This window comes from Panthera tigris, chromosome A3 (assembly GCF_018350195.1).
Source record: "Panthera tigris isolate Pti1 chromosome A3, P.tigris_Pti1_mat1.1, whole genome shotgun sequence".
Lineage (NCBI taxonomy): Eukaryota > Metazoa > Chordata > Mammalia > Carnivora > Felidae > Panthera > Panthera tigris.
This window is the reverse complement of record NC_056662.1, coordinates 50,710,375-50,734,054: the sequence shown is the minus strand read 5'-3', so window position 1 is coordinate 50,734,054 and position 23,680 is coordinate 50,710,375. Positions and strand designations below refer to the sequence as shown.

At 34.9% G+C, this 23,680-nt stretch overlaps 1 protein-coding gene across 4 annotated transcripts in view; it reads right to left on the bottom strand.

Annotated features, from left to right (window-relative positions):
* The window catches only part of SEPTIN10 (septin 10), a 65,328-nt gene that overhangs the window by 17,775 nt on the left and 23,873 nt on the right, over positions 1-23,680 (bottom strand). For all 4 annotated transcript variants that reach the window (XM_042981034.1, XM_042981036.1, XM_042981035.1 and 1 more), the window contains exons 2-8: positions 21,213-21,281; positions 15,354-15,474; positions 14,754-14,949; positions 10,009-10,195; positions 6,778-6,939; positions 5,095-5,191; positions 3,738-3,906 (exon numbers count right to left, since the gene is read on the bottom strand). In XM_042981034.1, coding sequence (XP_042836968.1) covers positions 3,738-3,906; positions 5,095-5,191; positions 6,778-6,939; positions 10,009-10,195; positions 14,754-14,949; positions 15,354-15,474; positions 21,213-21,281 — 1,001 coding nt within the window. The remainder of the gene's footprint in view (positions 1-3,737; positions 3,907-5,094; positions 5,192-6,777; positions 6,940-10,008; positions 10,196-14,753; positions 14,950-15,353; positions 15,475-21,212; positions 21,282-23,680) is intronic.

Below are 23,680 nucleotides of genomic sequence, written 5' to 3'. Positions count from 1 at the left end.
TACCTCTCCCCACTGGGGATATCGTATGATGGGACAATTAATTAGATTCATGCCCTCTCTGGCCAAGACGAGGCAAGACGTCCTAAGGTAGGCCTTTGGACACTCTCTCCTGGGCTATAAATTGTCAAGCAGAGAATTAAAAGTCTGGAAATGGTTTCAATTCATTCACTCCACTTCCAGTATAGAATGAAACTGGTTTCTACCTGTTCTAAGCCTTCCCTTTGAATCTGTAAGTCTTGGCCAATGTAGTCTTCCAACTATTGCCCTTTTTGTTTTAGACGGAGTGGTTTTCATTTTCAAAGAGCTGTAAAGGAAGCAACTGGATTGTATTACACTGCTATACTTCTACAGCAAGAACTTGATCCTCAGCTTCAACACAGCTGACCTCTTCCTTCCTGAAACCCTCTTCATTTGGCTGCCAAGACATGACACTGCTGGCTTTCCTGCCCAAGCCTTCTCAATCTCTTCTATCTGCTTCTCTGGCTGAAAAATATTAGAGTGACTCAAGTCTGTTTCCAAGGTACCTTGCTTTCCAGATATACTTCTCTCTCCAGGCAATCTCATCCACACCCATACATTCAAATAAACATCTAAGTGCTGATAACTCTTAAGTTTATTCCTTTGGCCCAGCCCTCTCCTCTGAGCTCCAGAGAAGTACCCAAAGTGCCTATCAACATTGTTATTTGGATTTTTGAGGGGAAACTCATGTCAGCAGGTCCCAAACCAAGCTTTTGATCTCCATCATGGCCATCACTGCTGCTCCACAAAAAAAGCCAGTTCTTCCAGAGATAACTATCTCAATGAAAGCAACAACCATCTGCCTAGCCAATGAAACCATAATACTAGGAAACCAGAAGTCTTTTTTTTAGCATCTTCTGACATCTCTTGCTTCTTTACCTCATTACACCCAAACAATCACTAAGTTCTTTCAATTTCATCTTCTAGATATCTTGCAAGCACATCTAGTTCTATTTTCATTGCTTTTACTCTCCCACTGGTCTCTCCAAAGTAGCTTTGCACACCCCTTTAATACCTTTGCATTATAGCTAAAAGTGATATTTCAAATGCAAATATGATATAACTCCTTGAATGGTTTTGCCTTTCCCTTGGGACAAAGCCCAAATCCTTACCAGGTCCTCCCCAGTTTGACTCCTATCTACCTCTTCTCTCAATCTTATACCCCCCAACTTGTCTGTTCTCCAGCTACACTGACCTTCCTACAGACTTCAAAATGTTATTCTCTCTGCTTACACAGTCTTTTCATGTCTTTCTCTTATTTCCCCAAATTATTAGCTCAAAACAGTAACTGCCTCAAGAAAGTCTCTAATTTTCCACATTAAATCAGGATACCCCCCCCCCAATATAACATCTCTCCCTTAGTGTGTATTTCACAACTGTGATTGTGGAATTAGTTATTGATTTTGGCCTCCCCTACAAGAATGTAAACTCCATGACAGCCATGTCTACAGGATCTTATTCAGTATTATATCCCCAGCACTTAGCCCAGAGCCTTGCAAAGAGTAAACACCTTTACAATATTTATGATTTTACATAATGTTATTCACTGTTGATTCCCAAATTATTATCTCAGCATTAACTTCTAAGCACTAGATTCATTTATGCAAGGACCTACCGAAACTCTTCACTGTAATATTTAATAAGCAATTTAAATTTAACATGTCCCAAACCTCTCAATTATCAACCATAACTCCTAAATTGACCCTTTCCCCAGCCTTGCTCATATTAGTAAACATCACCACCATTCAGCCATTTCTCAGGTCAACCACAGTGACTAGAGTTATCCTTGATTCCTCTGTCCTCTACATCCCATATCTGAAACATCAATGAGTCCTATTAACTTTACCTTCAAACTAGATGTCCTAAATGTGTTTCTGACTACCTCTACATTACCACCCTAATCCAAGCCTCTCTGGTCTCACCAGGACTACTACAGCAGTCATCCTGACTCTATTTTCCACACAGGGCCAGAATACCCTCCTCCCACCTCTACCCCAGAAACTCTGTAAGGCAGGGTTTCTGTTTAATCCCACAGTGCATACATATCCATTGACTAGCACTGTGTGGGGCAGATGGGAGACAAAGAGTAAATATCTACTAAATGACTGAATGATAATTTTAACTTAAATGTAGATCCTTTGGCCCATCCCTGGAAATTCTGAACCTGTCTTTCTTAATCTTTCACAGATGCCTGATGACTGACCCACCAGACAACCTGAATCCCTCTTTTCAGAGTATTTCAATGCTGTCCCACTTTCTCTCACTCAGGATCCATGTCTTAGTAATGTACATTGAGACCTCTGAATTTTTTTCATGTTTATTTATGTACTTTGAGAGAGAGAGAGAGAGAGAGAATGTGTATGCAAGTGGGAGAGGGGCAAAGAAAGGGGGAGAGAAAGAATCCTAAGCAGGCTCCATGCTTAGCGAGGAGCCTGATGTGAGGCTTGATCTCACAACACTGAGATCATGATCTGAGCTGAAATCAAGAGTCAAATTTGATTGACTGAACCACCAGCTTGGTGACTGAACCACCCAGGCGCCCCAATGAGACCTCTGAATTGACCCTTAGACTTGAAAGAATAAGAAGTAAAGTCTCATCTGGGAAACAGTGGCAAAGCCAGATCTTCAATAGAGAAAATAATTTTATCGGAACTGACCCATAACCAGAAGCACAGCATGCCTGAAATTGGTGAGGAGGGGTTAAGTACATATAATTCTTAATTTATCATGCTACTAAAGCTAAAACAGTAATTAAATCCATAGATAGAAAAAAAATTGAAAATTTAACCTCATCTATTAAATCTTCCCAAAGGTCATATGCAATAGCAGCATTGATTTAACATTCTCCTCCTCCTTCCTTTTGTGTTTACTCTAGTGCAAATAGGAACAGCCAGGGAAATGACAGAAATGCAAATAATGAAATGAAAAAGGAATCCTTAGTCCCATAACAGAGTTTGAAAGAGTGTTTGTCTTAAAGATCTCATGCTTTCCTCCATGCAAAAACTGTTCTGGAATGCTACATCAAATCAAATTTGATGTAGTAGGTTAAGGATTAGAGTTTCATGTTTACATATCTTAATAAGAAAAAAAAAAGTGAGGAATGTGGCAGCATATAAAATTACCCAGCAAGTTTACTATAACATTGAATGCTATAATCACTGAGCAAGAAGGTCATCAGGCTCTAAAATTCTTATAACTATACTGAAATATTTTAAGAAACAAGTCTAATCTCTGACTTCCTGCAAGCATGTTTATTTTTCCTTTACAAGATAGTTCCCTAAGTTTAAGTCATTCCAAACTTTCATCAGGAGGAAAACCAAGTGGTTTTTTTTTTGTTTGTTTTACTATGATGCACATTCTAACTTTCTTTTAGAAGAAAGGATAAATATACTTTCATCTTTTTCAGAAAAATACAAACATAGAACCAAATAATGAGAGTTCTTTCCTTTAGTTATTCATTTCAGCATGTACTGAGATAGTGGGCTTTTGCCCCATGTTCTTTCTTAAACACTTCAAGTCAGATGAGGTCTTAGAGACCCTTCAAAAGCAAGAAGGCCTCAACTAATCTGAGAAGCACAATAATTAATCATTAGGAAATGATTCTACTTCATGGTTTGCCTGATTTCTGAAAACCACATTCTCCAACATCCTGGATATATAACATAGTATAGTTCTAACTTCCTCTTTGGTTGGCTTCTCAGAGAAATCCCCCCCCTTACCTGAGCGGCTTATTCTCTGGACCCACATCTGTAAAGCCCATTTCCTCCAGTTTGCAACGCCTGTAAAGTTCATAATGCCTAGTATGGGTCTGTTCTCGCAGATCCTCCATGTTTGTACAAATAAGCATTTCTCGGAGCTTTACAAAGTCAGAGTGGTTTTCATTTTCCACTAGTCCGAAAAACAAGAAAATAGCAACACCAATTTTTAATTCCTGGCACACAGTTAGCATTTGTTGAATGAATGAATGTATAAAAACACATTTGAAATAACAGTAAAATGATCAGTTACCTACAACTATTTTATATAAATAACCAAGGAAGAAACTCTTGAAATATATACACTGAATTACAGGCATGTAAATTAACAGACTGGGAGATTGCTTTAAATTTAGTAGGCAATAGATAAACAGGAAAGAAATACATTACGTTATGTTACCATATGCTCCAGTTATTTCACTAATATTTTGTTAGCAATTTACAAAACCATCCTCAGGACATTTCACAAAGTGCTTAAAAAGAGTCTGTAACATTATTATACTAAAACTTCAAAGTACTCAAGATACCACCTATACATGCTATAATTATCAAATTCTTTTTATACAATGTCACATTTATGATGCTATGTTTGACACGATACAGAATTAATGAATAAATACACTGAGTCCTCCTTACATGGTCCTTCATCTGTTTACAGTGGCTCAAAGACTACAAATAAATGTGTTATTGAAACGAATAGTTTTAAGTACAATTACTATTTGTATATTTTTTTACACATTAAAAATGTTAAGTTTTGTCAATATTTTTATTAATTACAAATTTGTCAATTTAAAAAAGAAGCAGCACTGGGAAATCAGTACTAGTAGAGGTAATCCATTCCCCATTAATTAGCACCACAAGTAAATGAACCAGATAGTACTAATTACTTATTCATTATAATGCTAGATAAATCCTAAAGTTTCTTAATTGCCTGACTCGTTTGTTTTAGAAATAGTAATACTTTGATGAGTGAAAATATGTAAATGTACAAGATGGTTTACTGTGCCCAGAATTACCTAGTAATTAGTTTATGTATCATGTTCAAACACTAGTGTTTACCCTCAAATTCTGTTCAAAGGACCTGACCAGTGCTTTCTACCATCTGAATGTCTTGGCACACCAGACACGAAATGTGTGTGGGATCATGCAGAAAATAGAGAAGCTCTGCCAGCCTCTACAGAGTTGACTAAAATAAAACACATTCCACACTCCTGATAAACAAATCATAACCCAAAATAAATAATACCTCAGAATATACTGAATGCTACTTTCAGACTGTTAGGTGACATACATATTCCTAGTCATCATTCATCTCATTTACCTTGTACAACACCCCAAGGGTATTGGCGAGCTTTGACCATCTTATTTCCAATTTTTACCTCATCCATACTTCCTACAACAGCAAATGGCAAATGTCCCTGGAAAGGAACCATGATATCAATCATATCTCATATTACTGTGATAAATGCCTAACTAAAACAAGTTTTATAAAAATAACAGATTAGAGAAAATTTACTAAATAATGAAGTTATTAAAATCAAATGACCTGCTATGCCTCCAATTTTAAAACTTGGCAGTGAATATGTGCCAATTGTTCTCTAAGAGTAAATTTTAGGCCCTATAAAGAAAATTATTTATTGAGCATCCCCCACATGCAAGGTATTACGTAATAGGAATACAAAAAAAAATTCTAGTATTAGTATAATTTCCCTCAACATTATCTTGGTTCTAAAAAACAATGTTTAGGAAATTGCACAAGTACATATACTCACACACACACAAAATACATAACTAAAACATATGTCTATATTTAGTGTGTGCACAGATATATGATAATATGAAGCAATATTTAAGTCCAAAACTAATGCTAAATGCAATAAATGCTACATAAACTTAGAAGAGTGAGGGATTATTGTAAGCAAGAAGATACAACCTAAACCAGAGATGGATCAAGGAGAGTAAGAACTAACTTTGGCAAGGGGAAGATTTTGAACAAAGACATAAATAGTTAGATTTAGGAAACGGTGAATAGACTGGTCTATCTGAAACTGAGGATTAATACAGGGGAAAAGTCTAATATAAAACGTATTAAGTGTTTTGTTTAATATTTAATAACTGACAGTGTCTTAATTGGGCCTTTCTGGAAAATTATTCCAAGTGGGCACAAAAAATAAAATTGGATTGGAAGACAATATAACACATAGGTATTGAGATCACTTCATTTACATAGTCAGCTTTTTATATATTTAAAGTATCTGAATGAAAAATCAGAAAAGGAAAAGGAGAAATAGCCTGCAGGGTTACTGAATGTCAATGTGTTAGGCAGTGAACAAGGACTGTCTCCTCACAACAACACATACAATAGGTATTAACCCAATTTTGTAGGTAAGTTAACAGTCTCAGGGAGGTTAATAACTCCCAGAAGAACATATGGTTAAGTCTATATAACTCCAAAACCCATGACCCTTCAAAATATAACCAGATATGTAAGAAATTTAGTAGCTTGGAGAAAGTAACACAAAGAAATTAGCCATATTTGGTTATATTAAATTAAAAGTTATATGAATGTTTAATATGTACATGTAACACCGTAAGGGAGAATGAGCTTAAATACCAGATTAGAAACATATCATTAAAGGTTTTAAGATTCTAAAGCATTCCAAGGGAGAGTATAAAGACTTCACATGTTTTTAAAGACAGGATAGAAAGGCATCTTCCTAAGGCAATTAGGAAGTATAGTGCCACAAAAGGAGAACCCTAGCCTCGCTAATGTATCATTCTATTTAGGTAAAAGTAGAGGAAAGAAAATATGCTCAAAAATATATTCTCTTTATATTTTTCCCAACTCTAGAAAATAAAACATTTTTCTATACTGAACATTTGAAAATTCACCTTGTGTGAAGTCTTTTGAGAAGACGCAAGTGAAAGTGTGTTAGTAGGAATGTCATTTATACATTACTCTTTTCACATGTAAAACAGAATTAACATTCAACTAGGAGCTTACATTCATTGAAGCATTGATTTTAGCAATAGTTTCATCATCTGTTGGGAATTGGTATATCTGGACACCACTGCTAACCAATTCACTCATGAGCTTGATCTTAAACTTCTGTAATTCAGCTTTAGAAATTATATCTGCTTTGGCAATCACTGGTATAATGTTCACCTACCAACAATAAAGAAAAAACAAAATCTCACAATTGAGGATTTATTTTTTTAATTCTATGTTTTTTGCATTCAAAACCACTCAGTCTCGACAAACTTTTAACCTAAATCAGATGAACAAACTATGGTCCAGCTCATTGCCTGTTGATATAAATAAAGATTTACTGGAACACAGCCAGGCTCACTCATTTACATATTATCCATGACCACTTTCATGCTACAATAGCAGAAATGAGCAATTAACTCAGAGACCATATGGCCTGTAAAGCCTAAAATATTATTTACTACTTGGCCCTTCATAGAAAAAGCTTGCCAACTCCTAACCTAGAAAATCTCTGGCTTGTCATTGTCACCATATTCCCCTATACAATCATTCCTACAGATGCTGGCCTTAATAGTAACTCCTTTTAAAATGCAGAGTTCTTATAAGATTAATCTTACACCTGAATTTAGGGTTATAAATTTTACATTTTCTTTTTCAACGTCTCTTATAATTCTATCACATACAAAATGTAAGCAGGAAGCTGAGATCATCTGCTTAATTCACTAAGAATTTTTTATTTCTTAATAATCTAAGCACTAAATAATAAGAGTAATTGATCCCTTGGCAAAACTATGAAGCAGGTGAGTTTCTCCTTCTGCCCCTCATTTCAGCAGGTCCTCTCCCCAATCAATACATCCTATCTGAACCCTGTTGTTAGAGACTCCTACCTAGATGTTGAAGGAAGGAAATTTTATGAATATTAACTGAAAGTTTTCATGACTCAAAGGAATAACACTCTTAGCATTAAAGCCCTATCACTGGCCAAAGAGGAAGAAATCTGGGGTTGTGAAGACGGACTAACTTTACAACATTAGTCCCACAAAAGACTAATGTCTCCACAAATCTAAGGGTTTGTAGGGTTTTTGTTTTTTGGTTATTTAGTTGGTTTTAGAGAAAAACTTCAGGCTAACTAATCATATGTATCAAGAGAGTGAGATATCAATGTAATTTTCAGAATGAAAAGTAAAAGTCATAATTCGTACTCTATTCGTAAATTTCTTGCTCTTCTCCAATTTCACAGTGACTTACTATGTATATTCAGATTTATTAGTCTTAATATGCTCCACAGAAGATAAAGATTTTTTCATCTACCCATGAAAACTTTCCAGCAATTATGGGCAAACAGCTTTCATGCTAAATTAATCAAAGTACATAAAAATTTGATGCCAAGTTCTTGGTTTCAATATTGTATACTTAGATTGTCAATAAATTATGCCAAGTTAATAACTTATAATTGCTTCCACAGTAAATAGCAGAAGCATGCTCTAATGTAAGTGCCTAACGTTAAGCTTTTGATTGCCAAGATACTCATTTCAAAGACATCCAAGTTGAATAAACATATTGCCAAGTGTATGACACAGCTACTAGCAAAACTGAATAAAGCACAAAGCCACCCCCACCCATGAAGCTCCCCTTTTAGAAAACCTGGGTGACTTACCCAGGTAACTGACCACTTGAGTGAGCCCACTTCTCCCTCCCCGTGCCCTAATTCCACTCTTATCCTTTAAATTTGCCAGGAGTGAACCCGCAAAACCCTAGACACCCGACTTTAAACCCTAATAAAAGCAGAGCCCAGGTTCACTGTCAACTTTATTGTGTGGCCCTCCTACATGTTGTGTACCCTCCAGGACCTGTGAGTAATAGATCTTGTTCTTCAAAGTTCCCTGATGGTATCTGGCTGAAGTGCATCCTGAAATCATAGTAAAAGAGCTATAAGGGCCGGCTCAGCCATGACACTGGTCCTGGGAAGGATATCTGTGGGGCATGCTATGAGTAATATAGTTGGGGGAGTACCTCAGACATTCCTAGCCAAGAATATCACTCTAATTAGACTGGGAGGGTATATCACAGACTGAATGCTACATATCCATTTATTTGTATGTCGCTGGGAGGGAAAGAGATTTTACACTGTTTGCATAAGATAACTTTCCATGTCAAGCTTAGGAATAAAAGACAAGATATCAGTTTAATTAACCCTCACATCTGTCCCTTGAGGTAGGTATTTTTCTCCTTAAATTTTTATTTTAGAGGTGAGGAAACTGAGACTCAGGGGGCTAAACAAACTTGCCAAAAACCACAAAGCTATTAAGGGACAGACCCAGTATTTAAAACCGGCCTCTACTGACACCAAATTCTATAATGTTTATACAGATTACATCATGTTGCTTCTGTCTAGCTAAGACAAACTGGCACATGCTTGATTTTATGAGTTTCCATATAATCAGACTCAACTATTAAAATACTGGGTAAATGGTTACAACATCTAATCAGATGAATAGACTATCATGTAAGCTTCATCAAATTTTTGCTAAATCCAGGGGACTGTGCAACTAGTCAAAAATCAATCAATCTATGTACCATGACCTCACTGGCAGCTTTATGCTTTCCACACGGATTTCTACATAGAGAGTAGTACTGGACAGAATGCCCTTTTCCCTGAATCCTATTTCATAAAATCATTAGGCAGGATAATGAAAACTGCATTTCTCACACCATCAAAGGTTATGGGAAAACTCTGGAGTTTTTTTAGAATAAGATAGTAGTCTTCAACCATCTTCTACGCAGATTAAAAAAAATGAATTAAAAAAACCCCAAAGTGAGTTAATTTGTGGATATTATTTTTATAGCTCCCTGAATTTATATACCACTTCTTTGCTCAGATGTTCAAAACTAGCTTTTCTTGGTATGGTTCAAATTAAACATAATTACTATAACACATGATGAAACATTAGATCTCAACCTTTGTCAATGAACTTCTTCTCAATAGCATCATTAAGTAAAATCAGTGTCAAATTCTGGCATGCAATTTAATCACTAAAAAAAGGACTAAAGTTTTATGTTAACATATTTTTCTTTGCAGTTCATCTTCCAAATTGAATTTCCCTGGAAAATAACCTAAGATTGAAATTTATCAAATGTTTTTAAAATGCACAGAATAAAAGTTAAGATATATATACATATCACAAAGATATTTTAATAGTTCAAAATAAATATTAAAGCATAAGCTGATTCCTTTTCTAAGCCCACCTTGCTGTCAAGGCTCTTCATTGTTAAGAGATCCAGTGTCTTCAGAGAGTGACCTGTAGGTGAGATGAAGTAGAGGCACACATGGATGCGAGAATCGTGGTAATTAAAGAGAGAACGCTTGATCTTTAGCTCTTCTTGGAGATAGGCCTCAAACTGAGCATCTATGTAGTCAACTACTGGTTGGTAGCTGAAAAAATTAACATTTAAATATTTAATACAGCATATTCATGCTACTGTAATAAGATATTTATGTAATTCTCAAGTGTAAGATGTGTATTTTCACCAATTAATAAACAGCTACTATCTATGCTAAACAGAGAACTTTAGTAATAAAACAAATTGTGCAGAACATGCATATACAAAGGTAGTACTTTAAAACCATCAGTATACCCTGTGCTTTACAGAAATAGAATGAATATACAGACTCACTCTCACCTTCATTTGCACACTGCACGTCTGACAAGGATTCCCACACTTGCCAGACTGCTGAATGAGGACAGGCATCTAACTATAACCAAACTGGACATGACACATTATTTGACTGATAAAAGGTATGAGTACTAATACCTTAAAAGATATTTAAGTCAAATTCTATGATTTCTTCCTTCTTAAATAAGACCCATAAGGCATGAAGAATAGCAACATAATAAGGAGGAAATGCATATATAAAATGAACGTAACCAGTAATGCAGGCATAATTTTATTTTTAATTCTAAAAGCGCATCATACTCTATGCTGAGTCCTTGCCCAAATAAATTCTCCTCTAGCTATTTTATTCTATGCATCCTTCAAGATGCAAATCATATTACGTTGCATGTGCACCAGCATTCACATTAGTTTGTGACTGTTCCACTTCATTCTGATATGCTAAATCACTGTCTACTCAACTCAACTTTCTACTCTTAACCATTCTAGTTAAGTAAATCTGGGTTTCCAAGTGAAAATAACAGCAAATAGTTCCTCTGTCAAATTCCCTGGATACCTTATTAATTATCTTTGTAGCGCAAATGGAGTGGTACTTCATACAGCTGAGATACTCAATACATGTGCACAGAACTGAATTCTTCCATGAAGTTGCCTGACGTTTTTAGTCCTTTAGGATCATCACCTCTTTTAATCTCATAGAATACCTTGTTCTTCCCACACAGATGGTAAACAATGTGAGGACAGAGACAGTATCTTCTATGTTCTCCACAACACTTAGTACAATACTTTGAACATTATCAGAGAGACTACTAGGAACACCAGTATTCACTATCAGGAACACTACACTTGGAAAACTTGTCTAAATGTGACGCAACATGATTTCCTCCCCCAAATAATAAAGTACTAAAAATTAATTTGTTACATATTTAACATAAAAAAATCCAAAGCTTTTATTAATGACTTGAAGGAGATGAGTAATATGACCTATTTTATGCCCTAATAGCCATAAATGGTCCTCTACCTGACTGTGTTGCGTTATGCTTGTCAAAATGTAAACCAAAACATTTTCTGCTAAATAGTCTACCATTAGGTGTTCTTCCATAGTAATTTGCTTTAGGTTTCCATTTCCAATACACTGCATACTCATTCTTCCAGTGAAACAAAAGACAATGGCTTAAAATACAAAAATAACCTCCTTGAAAACTTCCAAATATTCATAAAATGGTAAGGAATTAACCAGGTCAAAATTGAAGAGAGTGGAACCTGAGAGAGGTGAGCAGAGGACTTAGAGGAGAGGTAGTAAATGGGCCAAGTCCAGACGATGCTTGTATATTATAAGTTTCACTGAAACACAGCCCTGTTCACTGGTATATGTAATGCCTATGGCTGCTTTTGTGTTACAGTGGCTGAGTTGAGTAGTTTGGACAGAGGCCATATGTCCCGCAAAGTCTGGAATATTGACTATCTGGCACTTTGCAGAAAAATTTTACTAACCCCTGCACTAAAAGCATCAGTGCTAGTTTTGTCCTGAGGTCACTTGTCAATCTAGTTCTTGAGCTTTAGTTCTGAAGGACTCACAGGACAAGAAAGAAGAAATCAAAGCCCAGGACCCACACAAAGTGGCAATCTATTAAGAGACTGCCTCCCCACATTGAGCTGAGATCCTGAGAGCCTACACCCTCAGGGTTAAGAATGAACTAGAAGTTAACCTACAATTCCTCCTCTCCCCCCAAGTTGTTGCAGGGAAGGTTGCCCTGGCAGTAAATGAAGTAGGGAAAATAAAAGGAAAGAAGAAAAAAAGTCTTTGAGAACTTGAGGCCACAGGGTCTGCCCTCACATATATCCACAGCCCAGGTTCACAGCCTCTTTGATACTGAAAACCTCTAGCCATGAAACGGATTTAAGGATCCTCAGAGTATTAATGCCACAGGGGCATAACATAAGCAAATCTAAATCTGTTCAAAGGAAGGCATCTTCATCTTAGACCTCAAAGTATCTCTGCAAATAATTTTTCAAAGACCATGATACCTACAATAAAAAATAACCAAGCATATGAGAAAAAAAAAACACAATGAATAAGACCCAAAGTAAAAAAACAAACATCGGTAAAATAATTTATAATCTTAAGTATGCAAAATGGTATTTAAGATTTCAAGGCTAATTTACCAATGAAAAATCAGTTACTAAAATTCACCTTGCTACAGATTAAACAAGAGAAAGTAAATTCTTTTCTACAGAATGAATAAACAAAATAATATCTGATAATATTTATTCATGAGAAAAAAAAGCCCTTACCAGTAATACAATGAAACTTCCTTACTACAACTAAAATGTTTAAAAAAGCAGGGAAGCATAATACGTGGTAAAAATCAAGCTTTCCCTTTGCATCAGGACAAGGCAAAGATACCCACTAATACTACTGGCTATCCAATATAATACTGTACATTCTACCCAGTGCAGTCAGGTTTTAAAAATGGAAGAAAAAAAAATAAAAACTCTCTGCAGCCATGATGAAGTAACTGGGACTGGATTTACTCTCCCACCCTAAACAATTAGAAACTTGGATAAAATACACGAAAAAGGCTCTCAAGACATGGGACAACACACCGTATAAAACTGTGTTCATTCAGAAGGGAAATAAATGAGAAAAACTTTATAATTCCCTCAGCTTACTCCCTGGATATAAGTTTCCAGGGCACAGCACAAGAGAGCCAGAGCCTGGTGGACTCACCAAGTTGAGGAGACAGAAACAGGAGTTCAGGGAGGCCAAGGCAAATAAAATTTGTAGGCAAAAACACTAAACAGAAGACAGCTGCACCAACAAAAGTGCTAATGATCTGGACAGCAGTTCCCTCCAGTCTTTGGTGAAGCACTAATCTGCATATATGTCTGAGGAAAGAACCCAAGACTATAGATATATCCTATATTATAGTCCTGGTGGTGGTTATGAAACCATGTATGTGTAAAAATTAACTGAATTGTACACTTAAAAAAATCAGTGCATTTTATTTATGCTATATAAATTATACATCAATAAAATTTATTTTAAAAGGAACAAAAAAAACTGAAAAAAAAGATATATAAATGTCACTATTTGGAGATTACACATTACATACATAGAAAATCTACACAAATTTAGAGATGAATTTTTGGAATTAATCAGAGAATTTACAAATGTCCCTATATGCAAAATCGATTATATTTCTATACACCAAATAGAAAGTGAAGTATTTCTAAAAGATATCATCTATGAAAGCATCAAAATGCCAAATATTTAAGAATAAATTTGAATAAAGCTGTATAAGATGTCTACATAGAAAATTATAAAAAAATTATGAAGATTTAAAGCAACATGTCACAGGCCTTTGACTCTACCACTAATCTTCTTCCTCTAGAAAACCCACACAAATGTGCTGATAGGCTAACATAAGTCACATAAAGGGAGCCAATTATGCAAAATATTTCTCCTCTCAAGCAAACTTTAGGAAACTAAAAAATTACCTCTAATAATGAAAATATATGCATTTTGAAAAGGAAAGAGAACAAAATGTTATTGCTTTACTCCAATCTATTTCCCTATTTCATACTTTAAATTTCATATAGATTCTATAATCATTCTTTATAGTATCATAGGAGAAATAATGATATCCTATAAAATATAAGTAATAATTTATTTATATCAGACCTTTCCTGCAATGCTTAATAATGTACCTGGCTGATTTGGTTAGAATTTCACACACAAAAAATTCAAGCACCATGGATTGGGCCATTATATATCTGCCACTGTATGTCTTGTTATTTTACCCTCAACAAAATAATTTCCTGCCTGAAAATTAGTACAAATCACTTATTATATACCAAATTGGCATATGAATAATTAATTTTTGCTGAAATACACATTTCAATAATGTGATTCAAATTATTCTAAAAAAATTAAACTGGATAGAAAATGTCAATTTGTTAAGAACAAAATATAGCTGAATTATTAAAAAAATTAAAGTCTGGGAGGAAGGGTTTGAATTTCCATAGTAGAAAACCAAATCATGGCACAAGACAAATGTCTTTTTTTTTAATGTTTTTACTAATTTTTAAGAGAGAAAGATAGAGCGTGAGTGGGGGAATGGCACAGAGAGAGGGAGACACAGAATCTGAAGCAGGCTCCAGGCACTCAGCTGTCAGCACAGAGCCTGACACAGGGCTTTAACTTGCAAACTGTGAGATTATGACCTGAGCCGAAGTCAGATGCTTAATGCACGCACCTCAGACAATTGTCTTAAAATAAGAAAAAACTTATTTCATTACAATAAGAAAACACATACCTTTCTTCTTTGTTTATTTGGTCACCAAATCCTACTGTATTCACAATGGTCAATTTCAGTCGAACATTACTTTCATGGAGTTCATATGTCTGAGCTTTAAGTCTAACATGTGGGAAAAAATGTGAGGATTCATGGTCTGCAAAATTAGTATTAAACAGTGTGTCAATCAATGTTGATTTTCCAATTCCAGTTTCCCCTGAAAGAAACAAAGGTATATCTTCACAGGTGCATTAAGACAAATGAGAAAAAAATAGAACTCCCAGAATGGTTTCAAGGGATCCCAAATATTTCAAACATTTCAAAGGCTGAGTTGTCTATGAAAGACATACATATAAAGGCTGGTCCACTGAGTCATTAGCAGAACATAAAAGTAAGTATGTATGCTAAGTTACTCAGAACTCTGAAGAAAGTACTGAAATATTTAAAGAACAAAAAAAATTTAAAGCAGAAAAGCTAAGAAAAAACTAATAGAATTTAAATAACTGAAAAAATCTGCGATCATGATATCAAATTAATGACATGAGCATCATACTCTTTGCAAGAATGAAGAGAACACAAGGAATATAAAGGAATAATATAGAAGAAGAGTTTGGCCCTTACCCACACAGAGAATATTAAAACAGAAGCCTTGCTGAATGGATCTATTAACCAGCTGATCAGGCAAACTCTCAAAACCAACATGGCCAGACATAGTTAAAGAACGAGTATTTTCTCTTTTTTGCTGAAAGAAAACAAACACAATGGCAATAATTTAAAAAAAAAAAAAACCTTTTACTAAAATAGGATATAAGCACATTTCAAATGATAAATATAATTTATCAAAGAAACTAAAGATTTTATGATCATTATACCTTCACCAAGATATAAATGTGTTAAGCAAATTTGTGAGAAATCTGTGTCCAGACCCTCAAAACACATCTGCATTTCTTATTTTCTTCATACAATGAGAGTCCAGCATTGTTTATCACGAATATTTGATTTCCAAAAAATAGGAAAATAATCATGTAAACTATGGCATATTCATTCATAAAATGGAATGTTTAAAGTGATTAAATATGTTTATGATAAATATTTAGCAATTTAAATTTTAATTTAAATGTTACATGAATAAAGTACAATACAAAATTATACAGTTTTAGCTCCCAGCAATGGGACAGCAAACTTATGTCACACTAATGTTCCTACTAATTAACAATTATAATCAATTCTTCCAAGTTGCTGAAGTGCAACCAAAGGCCAATAGACACTAGAGGGAATGAGACTTTTGGGAACAGGAGACCATGTAGGGTGAGATGTACATTTTCTAGGTCTTTCCGAGGGCACAACCTAGTCACTGCTACACAAAGAAGATAGACCTCAAGATGGAAGTAGTAGTCTTACTGGGTTGAGTAGTCAGTTGGAAAGAAGAGCAGGTAGATCAGCTGAAAATTGAAGAAGAAAATTCCAGAAAGGAAGAAGATTTTGGACTAAAATCTACAAATACACTCCTCTTAAAACTCAGGCTGACTGCTGAACTTGAGTATAAGGGGAGCACAAAGAGCCTAAAGGGGGGAGGGGGATGGAAATTGGAAGGAGCTATATAGAGTTTTCAAGAATGCCATCCTGGGGAGCATAAATTTTAAGTCTATAAGTTAAAGGGGCTCGGTAAACACTTCAGGCTTTCCATTGAAAAACTATATGGACTACATTTTAGGAGTAAGGATCACATCCCAGAAATCAGAAATGTTCCCTAATACACAGCTGAAATAGACCTGCCCTAAAAAAGCCTATAACCAAGGTTCAACATGAACAATGCAACAACCTAGCAATTTACTGCCTGCTAGAACAAAGGTCAACACTCTTCAGAAGAAGAAAACAAAATCCAACACCTCCACAATGTACTATCCACAGTATCTAACATATAATAAAAAATTACTAGAGGAAGAAGTAGAAAAATGTGATTCACAGTCAAGGGGGAAAAAAGCACAGAAATGGATCCACAAATGAACCAGATGTTGAATCAGCTGATAAGAACTTTAAAATAACTATGATAAATATACTGAAGAAGAAAACTATACTCTTTTTCTACAGGAAAAAGAGATGGATATAGTGGCTAACATGACAGAATTACAAGAGAGATATAGAAGCTCTCAACAACAAAAGTCAGCAAATGGAATTCCTGGAAGGAAAAATACAACATCTGAATAAAAAACTTATTGAACCATATTAACAGCAGATCAAACAATGGAAGGAAAGATTTCTTCAATAGTTATCATCCAAGCTAAATACCTTTATTTCTCCAAGCTAAAAGTCTCTCATAGAAAAGATAAAACTGCAATAGAGCTCCAAAAACTGTGGAATGATATCAAATGGTCTAACATACCTGTAACTGGAGTATCATATAGAACAGATGGGGAGAGACTGGAGGAGGATGGAAAGAAATATATTAGTAACAGTGACTGAAATTTTTCCAATATTCTAAACATGAACTCAGAGATCCAAGAATTTCAGCAAACTACAAACAGGAAAAATCCAGAGGAACCCACAACTAGCCATATCAGAACAAAATGTTTCAACAAGAGGATAAAGAAAAATTTTATGAACAACCAGATGTGGGGAGACATATTACACACAAATAATACATAAAATGACTACAGTTTTCTCACAAAAAAACAATGCAAAGCATAAGACCACAGAAAATAATCAATAAAATGACAAAAGAAAAAAATGACATGTAAATGTGTGTAAAATAACTTTTCGTTTTAATTTCTTGAAAATATTATCATTTAAAACAACAACAATATATTGCAGAATTTGGAATCATGGAGAAATAGAATGTATGATAATGACAACACAACAGAGGGAATGGACAGTTATGGTTGTAAGGTTTCTGTATTATACATGAAGTATTATAATATTGTTGGAAGATATGTGTAATAAATTAAAGCGTACATCAACTACTATTTAAAAAAAAATAAAAGACCAAAGAGGTATAGGTAAGAAGTCAATAGTAAAGATGAAATGCAATAAAAAAAACGAATCCAAAAAAAAGGCAGAAAAAGAAGAAAAATGAAAGAACAAATGGGACAAAGAGAAAACAAACAGCAGCAAATTGGCAGACTTAAACCTAGCTATACCTATAGTTAAATTAAATGTAAATGATCTAAACCAACGGTATCTGATAGAATGAACTTCCTGTAATGGTGGAAGTGTTCTGTATCTGATCTATGCAACAGGTAGCCACCAGCCACATGCAGATATTGAACACTTCAAATGGGACTAGTGCAACTGAGGAACTGGTTTTTACATTTTATTTAACTAATTTAAATTTAAATAGCCACATGTGGCTAGTGGCTACCATAATGGACAGTGAATATATAAACATTTCAGTTAAAAGAAGGAAATTGTCAGATTGGATAAAAGAATGACTCAACTCCATGCTGTCAATATAGTAACTGACAAGATCATTCTAAAATTTATATGGAAATGCAGATGATTTAGAATAGCTAAAACAATTATGGAAAAGAACAAAGCTAAAGGATTTATACTATCTAATCATAAAGTTACAATCACCAGGAAGTGTGGTATTGGGATAATCTTATTATTTATATTTTTCTACCTTATCAATATTAAAAACTTGTGATCATCAAGGAATATGTAAGTCACAGACTGGAAGAAAATATTATATATATGACATATACATATGACAAAGCACATACACTCAGAATACATATGATTCAATAATAACAATCTATTTTTTTAATGGGTAAAAGACATGAACAGAGATAACAAAATAGCCAGTGAATGAAAGAGTGCGCAACATTATCAGGCAAATGTGAATTAAAACTACAGTAAGATACCACTGAATAACCACTAAAATGTCTAAAATTTAGCAGGCATATAATGTCATGCATTAGAGATTCTGAAGAACAAATGGAACTCTGATAAATTTTCTAGTACAAAAGCAAAACAGTACAGCCACTTTGGATAACAGTTGAGTACTTTCTTATAAAGTTAAATACACATTACTATACATAACCAAAAATCCCTAACTGAAGGTATCCAAGATAAATAAAAACATGCATCCACACACATGAATGTTCATGGAAGCTTTGGTCCAAATAGTCAGAAACTAGAAACAACCCAAATATCCAACAATTGTTGAATGGGTAAATAAAATGTAGTATATCCATACAACGGAATACTAAACTACTGATACATGCCACAACATGGTTAAGTCTCAAAAACTAAGTGACTTTTTTTTTACTGTGATTTGACTAAGAAAAAAAAGTATTATTTTTTTCATATTTTCTCATATATATGAATATGGATGAAAATGTCCATGAGAGTGGTTATTACTAGAGAATGGATTTGCAGGTTGAGGGAGTGGTCTTGGAGGTGGAGCTGAGAAAGATTCACTTGTTACTGTATATGGTAGGTAGAATTCCAAGATGGACCCCAGGATTCATGGCCTCTGGTGTACTCACAACCTTCTATTTTTTCAACCCAACAGCAAACTATGTGCTGCTATGAAGGGATTTTGCAGATGTAATTAAGGTCCCAAATCAGTTAATCTAAGAAAGGGAGATTATCCTTGGTGGGTCTGAACTAATCAGGTGAGCCCTTAAAATGCACTGGGATCTTTCAGGTGAAAGGGATTTGAAACCTGATTTGACATTAGTTCTCCCCTGTTGTATGAATGACAGAGAAGCATATGGCAAGGACATAAGAATGTTCTCTAGGAGCTGACAGCAACCAGCCAGCAAGAAACTAAATTCTGCCAACAACCTGAAAGAGTCTGAAGGGGAGCTTCAAATAAGAACCCAGCCAGCCAACATCTTAAGTGAGACCCTGAGCAGAGAAGCAAGCTATGCCAACCTAGTCTTATAACCTACAGAACTATGAGCTAATAAATAGGTGTCGTTTTAAGAAGCTGAATTCACGGCAATTTGTTATGGGGCAATAGAAAACTAGTATACTATATTCTCATTTCTGCCCTTTAGATCCCTTTTAGTCACATAAGTATGTTATCTTTATCATTAAGAAAAAGAAAGTAAAGTGGCACCTGGGTGCCTCAGTCAGGTTAAGCGTCCGACTTCGGCTTAGGTCATGATCTTGCCATTCTTGAGTTCCAGCCCTGCATTGGGCTCTGTGCTAACAGCTCAGAGCTGGGAGCCTGCTTCGGATTCTGTGTCTCCCTCTCTCTGTGCCTCTCCCCTGCTCACACTCTGTCTCTCTCTCTCTCTTCCTCAAAAATAAATTTCACATTAAAAGAAATAATAAAATAAAAAAATAAAAACAAAAAGCTTTAAACTTTAAAAAATATATATAATTTTGATATGTCAATCATACTTCCTTAAAAAATATTTAAAATAAATAAATAAACATTAAAAAATTAAAAAAAAAAAGAGAAAGTGAAGAAACACTGTGCTTCCCAGTAATGAAAGTATTCAAGATTAGATACTTGTTAGAGTTTTTACTTGATTAGCACATGCTTATCAGATAAAACTTGAACTAAATGGCCTGTAGAATCCCTTCTCGTTCTACAGCTGTAAGACTGTTAGGTCATGAAAATAACAGAAGCTTCTCAAAAATGTGCCAGTGGTCACCATAATTTAACGAAGAACAGGGACCAGAGAAAATGAGGACTAAGCAATCCACTCAGTGCATTCATCACTAAAGGATTACTAGTGACTATTGACAGCAGTTTCAGCAAAGCAATGTGTTAGAAGGCAGATAAAGAGGAATTCTAAAAGTTTGCAAGTTGATAAAATAAAGATGGAGCAGACCATTATTACCAATGAGAGAAAAAAGATAAAAAGGATGGTAGTTTGGTGGTCAAACTATAATTTATCAAAACCATGGGGAACTTAGCATTTGTGAAGGAAGAGAGAAAAGCAAGAAGAGGCTTAATGGGCACAGAACTAAAGGAAATAATTTAATCTTACTGAATTACCTGTGCTTGTTTTTGCCATTTTCTATTTAAAAACTCATCAACTCACCTCTTTCACCAAGTTAAACATACTCCCTCTTTTTTAATATATATTTTAATATGAATTACTAAAGCACATCCCTCTTATGCAGGCACACTTAGAAGAATGTTGGAAGCATTAAGAGCTTGATCTTACACTCAGGAAGGCATCTGCAGGTCCACCTGGAGACTTCCTACACCCTGTCATTAAAGGAGTTCTCTATACCCACCAAGTTCTGTAAGCATGCCCAGCAAAAGCAGTGCTAGTCCTCCTACTGAATGCTCTGGAAGCAGTCAAGAGTTTTAATTTGTTTCAAGTCCCATACATCAGTAAGAGACACTGAAAACATTCAACAATTATTCAATCTATTACTGATTTTCAATTTCAATCAACATAAAAGTTAATTTACATTCAAGGTACAAACAAAATGTCAGGTCTCTGAGCAGTTATTTTGAAATCCTATAGGTATGTGGAGTACAATATGGCTCTATTTGAAAGATATACTCACTTTCTGTTCATCATCAGATACTTGTGAGGATGGACAAGTTGTTTTTGTTGGCATGTGAGACTGAAAGAGCTAAAAAAAGAAAAAAATATATTAAAAAAATATTACTCTAAAAAACCCTATATCTAAATAATATATCCATGTTAAAAAGGAATTTAAAAATTTTCATTATCATCAAGTTGTCACTTGTAATCTACACACTTGACTCATGTTTAAAACCATGGTTTCCTTGCTGGATAAATATATGCAATATATAATATATATTAAAACATTTACCCACATATGCAAAAATATTATAAAAGAGTAAACTCCCATTTACATCCAGGAAAACAAAGAACATTACTTTTACTTAAAAGACTTTACAGGATTAAAAAGGGAAAATAAGCTATTTCACTAAAAAAATACTCTAAGAGCCAAGGAGATATTCAAAATTAGGTACTTGCCACAGAAGCATGCCAGAGTAAATACAATTGTTAACGATCCAATTTTAGTACATTTAAGAAAGCAGTGATTTAAAAATCTGAACAAGTCCTGGGGCATCTGGGTGGCTCAGTCAATCATCCAACTTCGGCGCAGGTCATGATCTCACTGTTCATGGGCTCAAGCCCCACATTGGGCTCTGTGCTGATGGCTCAAAGCCTGGAGCCTGCTTTGGATTCTGTGTGTGTGTGTGTGTGTGTGTGTGTGTGTGTGTGTGTGTGTCTCTCTCTCTCTCTCTGCCCGTCCTCTGCTCGCACTATGTCACTCTCTGTCTCAAAAATAAATAAACATAAATGAATTAAAAAAAACTTAAACAAGTCCTTTAGTTATCCAACTAAAATAGAAATAATTATCATTTATAGAATTCCTATTATATGTCTATCACTATGCAGCTCATTAAGTATATTTTCTTATTTAACTATGTTTATTATTTTCTGAGCTATACATATTCAAGGCTTCTATAAAATTAAATAAATTACTCCAAATCATAAAAGCCAGTATGCTGTAGACATAGGTCTGATCTGCCTGCAAAGCAGATATTCCTTCTACTACTGTCCCAAGTTGTAAACCAAACACATATTCACTGTTTGCAACAGTGAGGAATGGGGGGAAAAAGGTACAAGAGAAGTTGTGGGAATTTCAAATCCATACTACCTCAAAAACTGCTATCCTACTTTTGACTACACAAGATACTAAGGAAATGTGGCATTTTTAAAAAAGCAGTAAAATGGATTATAGTAAGAAAAATGCAAACAGTGCCAATAAGAAAACTGCAAAATAAGTTCCCTTCCTACCCTTGACTTGCTAGTACTTCAGCAAACCTATGTATACTTCCAGAGACAGACCATACATGTATGAACATAAGTGAATATGCAGGTGTCTTTGTTTATATAAATGGTAGTGGTCTATTGCTCTGCATTGTGATTTTTTTTCCCTTAATCTCTCCTGAAAACTGCTTCTAGTATGTAGATCTACTACATTCATTCTGTGGTATAGTATTCTGTTTTGTATATGACAATATATGATGAAAGGGAGAAGAACCTTACCACTGTAGCAAGAAAATAGTGTTTCTGGCACCATGCACACCCATACACACACCCGCCCCCATACACACACACACTGGGATTGTGAATGCAATCTCACAGATAGACAGGTATATATCATAACTGGATTTTACAGAAAGCTAACAACAATCTACCTCTGTACATTCTGGGTAACAGAAGCTTTTGAAGGCTGGCCTTGTGACTTAACCACTACACATACAACTGAACACATTGTTCCAACATGAAATGACTCCTGTAAGTTGGAAGATGTCCTTATATAAAAGCACACAACAAAAGCTCTGTGATGAACACTTACAGATAATAGCCATATTTTCACAATTTAAAAAGTGAAAATTACATAATGATCAAAGCACATCAAATTGGCCTAAGGTTTTGTTTTTTAATTATATATATACTTCACCTTACTCCCTCCATCCAGCTGTCTCACCTCTGGTCATTGTGTGGCATGTAGGCAGTAGCTCATGTCCCTCTCCTATGCCAGAACAGAAAAGTAAGAAAGAACTAAGGGAAAGAGCAATGGTAGTTACAGACATGTGGAGAAAGAGATCATTAAAGGCCAAAGCAGTTTTCAGAGAAGACAATAATATTGAAATGAGTCAGGAAAGTGGTATATATACCAAGAGAGAAGGTGGCATTTAGGGTAGAAAAAAATCCCTAAGCACTGGAGCGAGGTAAAATTTTGTATTTGGGGAAAGTAAATCATGAGTATAGTAGTTTGGTACAGGGAAAAAAAAAGTTCATTGTCTCCTTTTGCAATTATGAATGAGGTTATGAAGGAGGATGAGAAACAGATTAGAGACAAGAGATGAGTAGCTGACTGAGGAATTTTGAAGAGTCTATCTCAAGAGTCTCACTTGTTGGTAAAGGCAAAGAAGTACCACAGAACACAACTGTTTGGGGACCCTGTTGAGAGCCTTGCCTTAGATA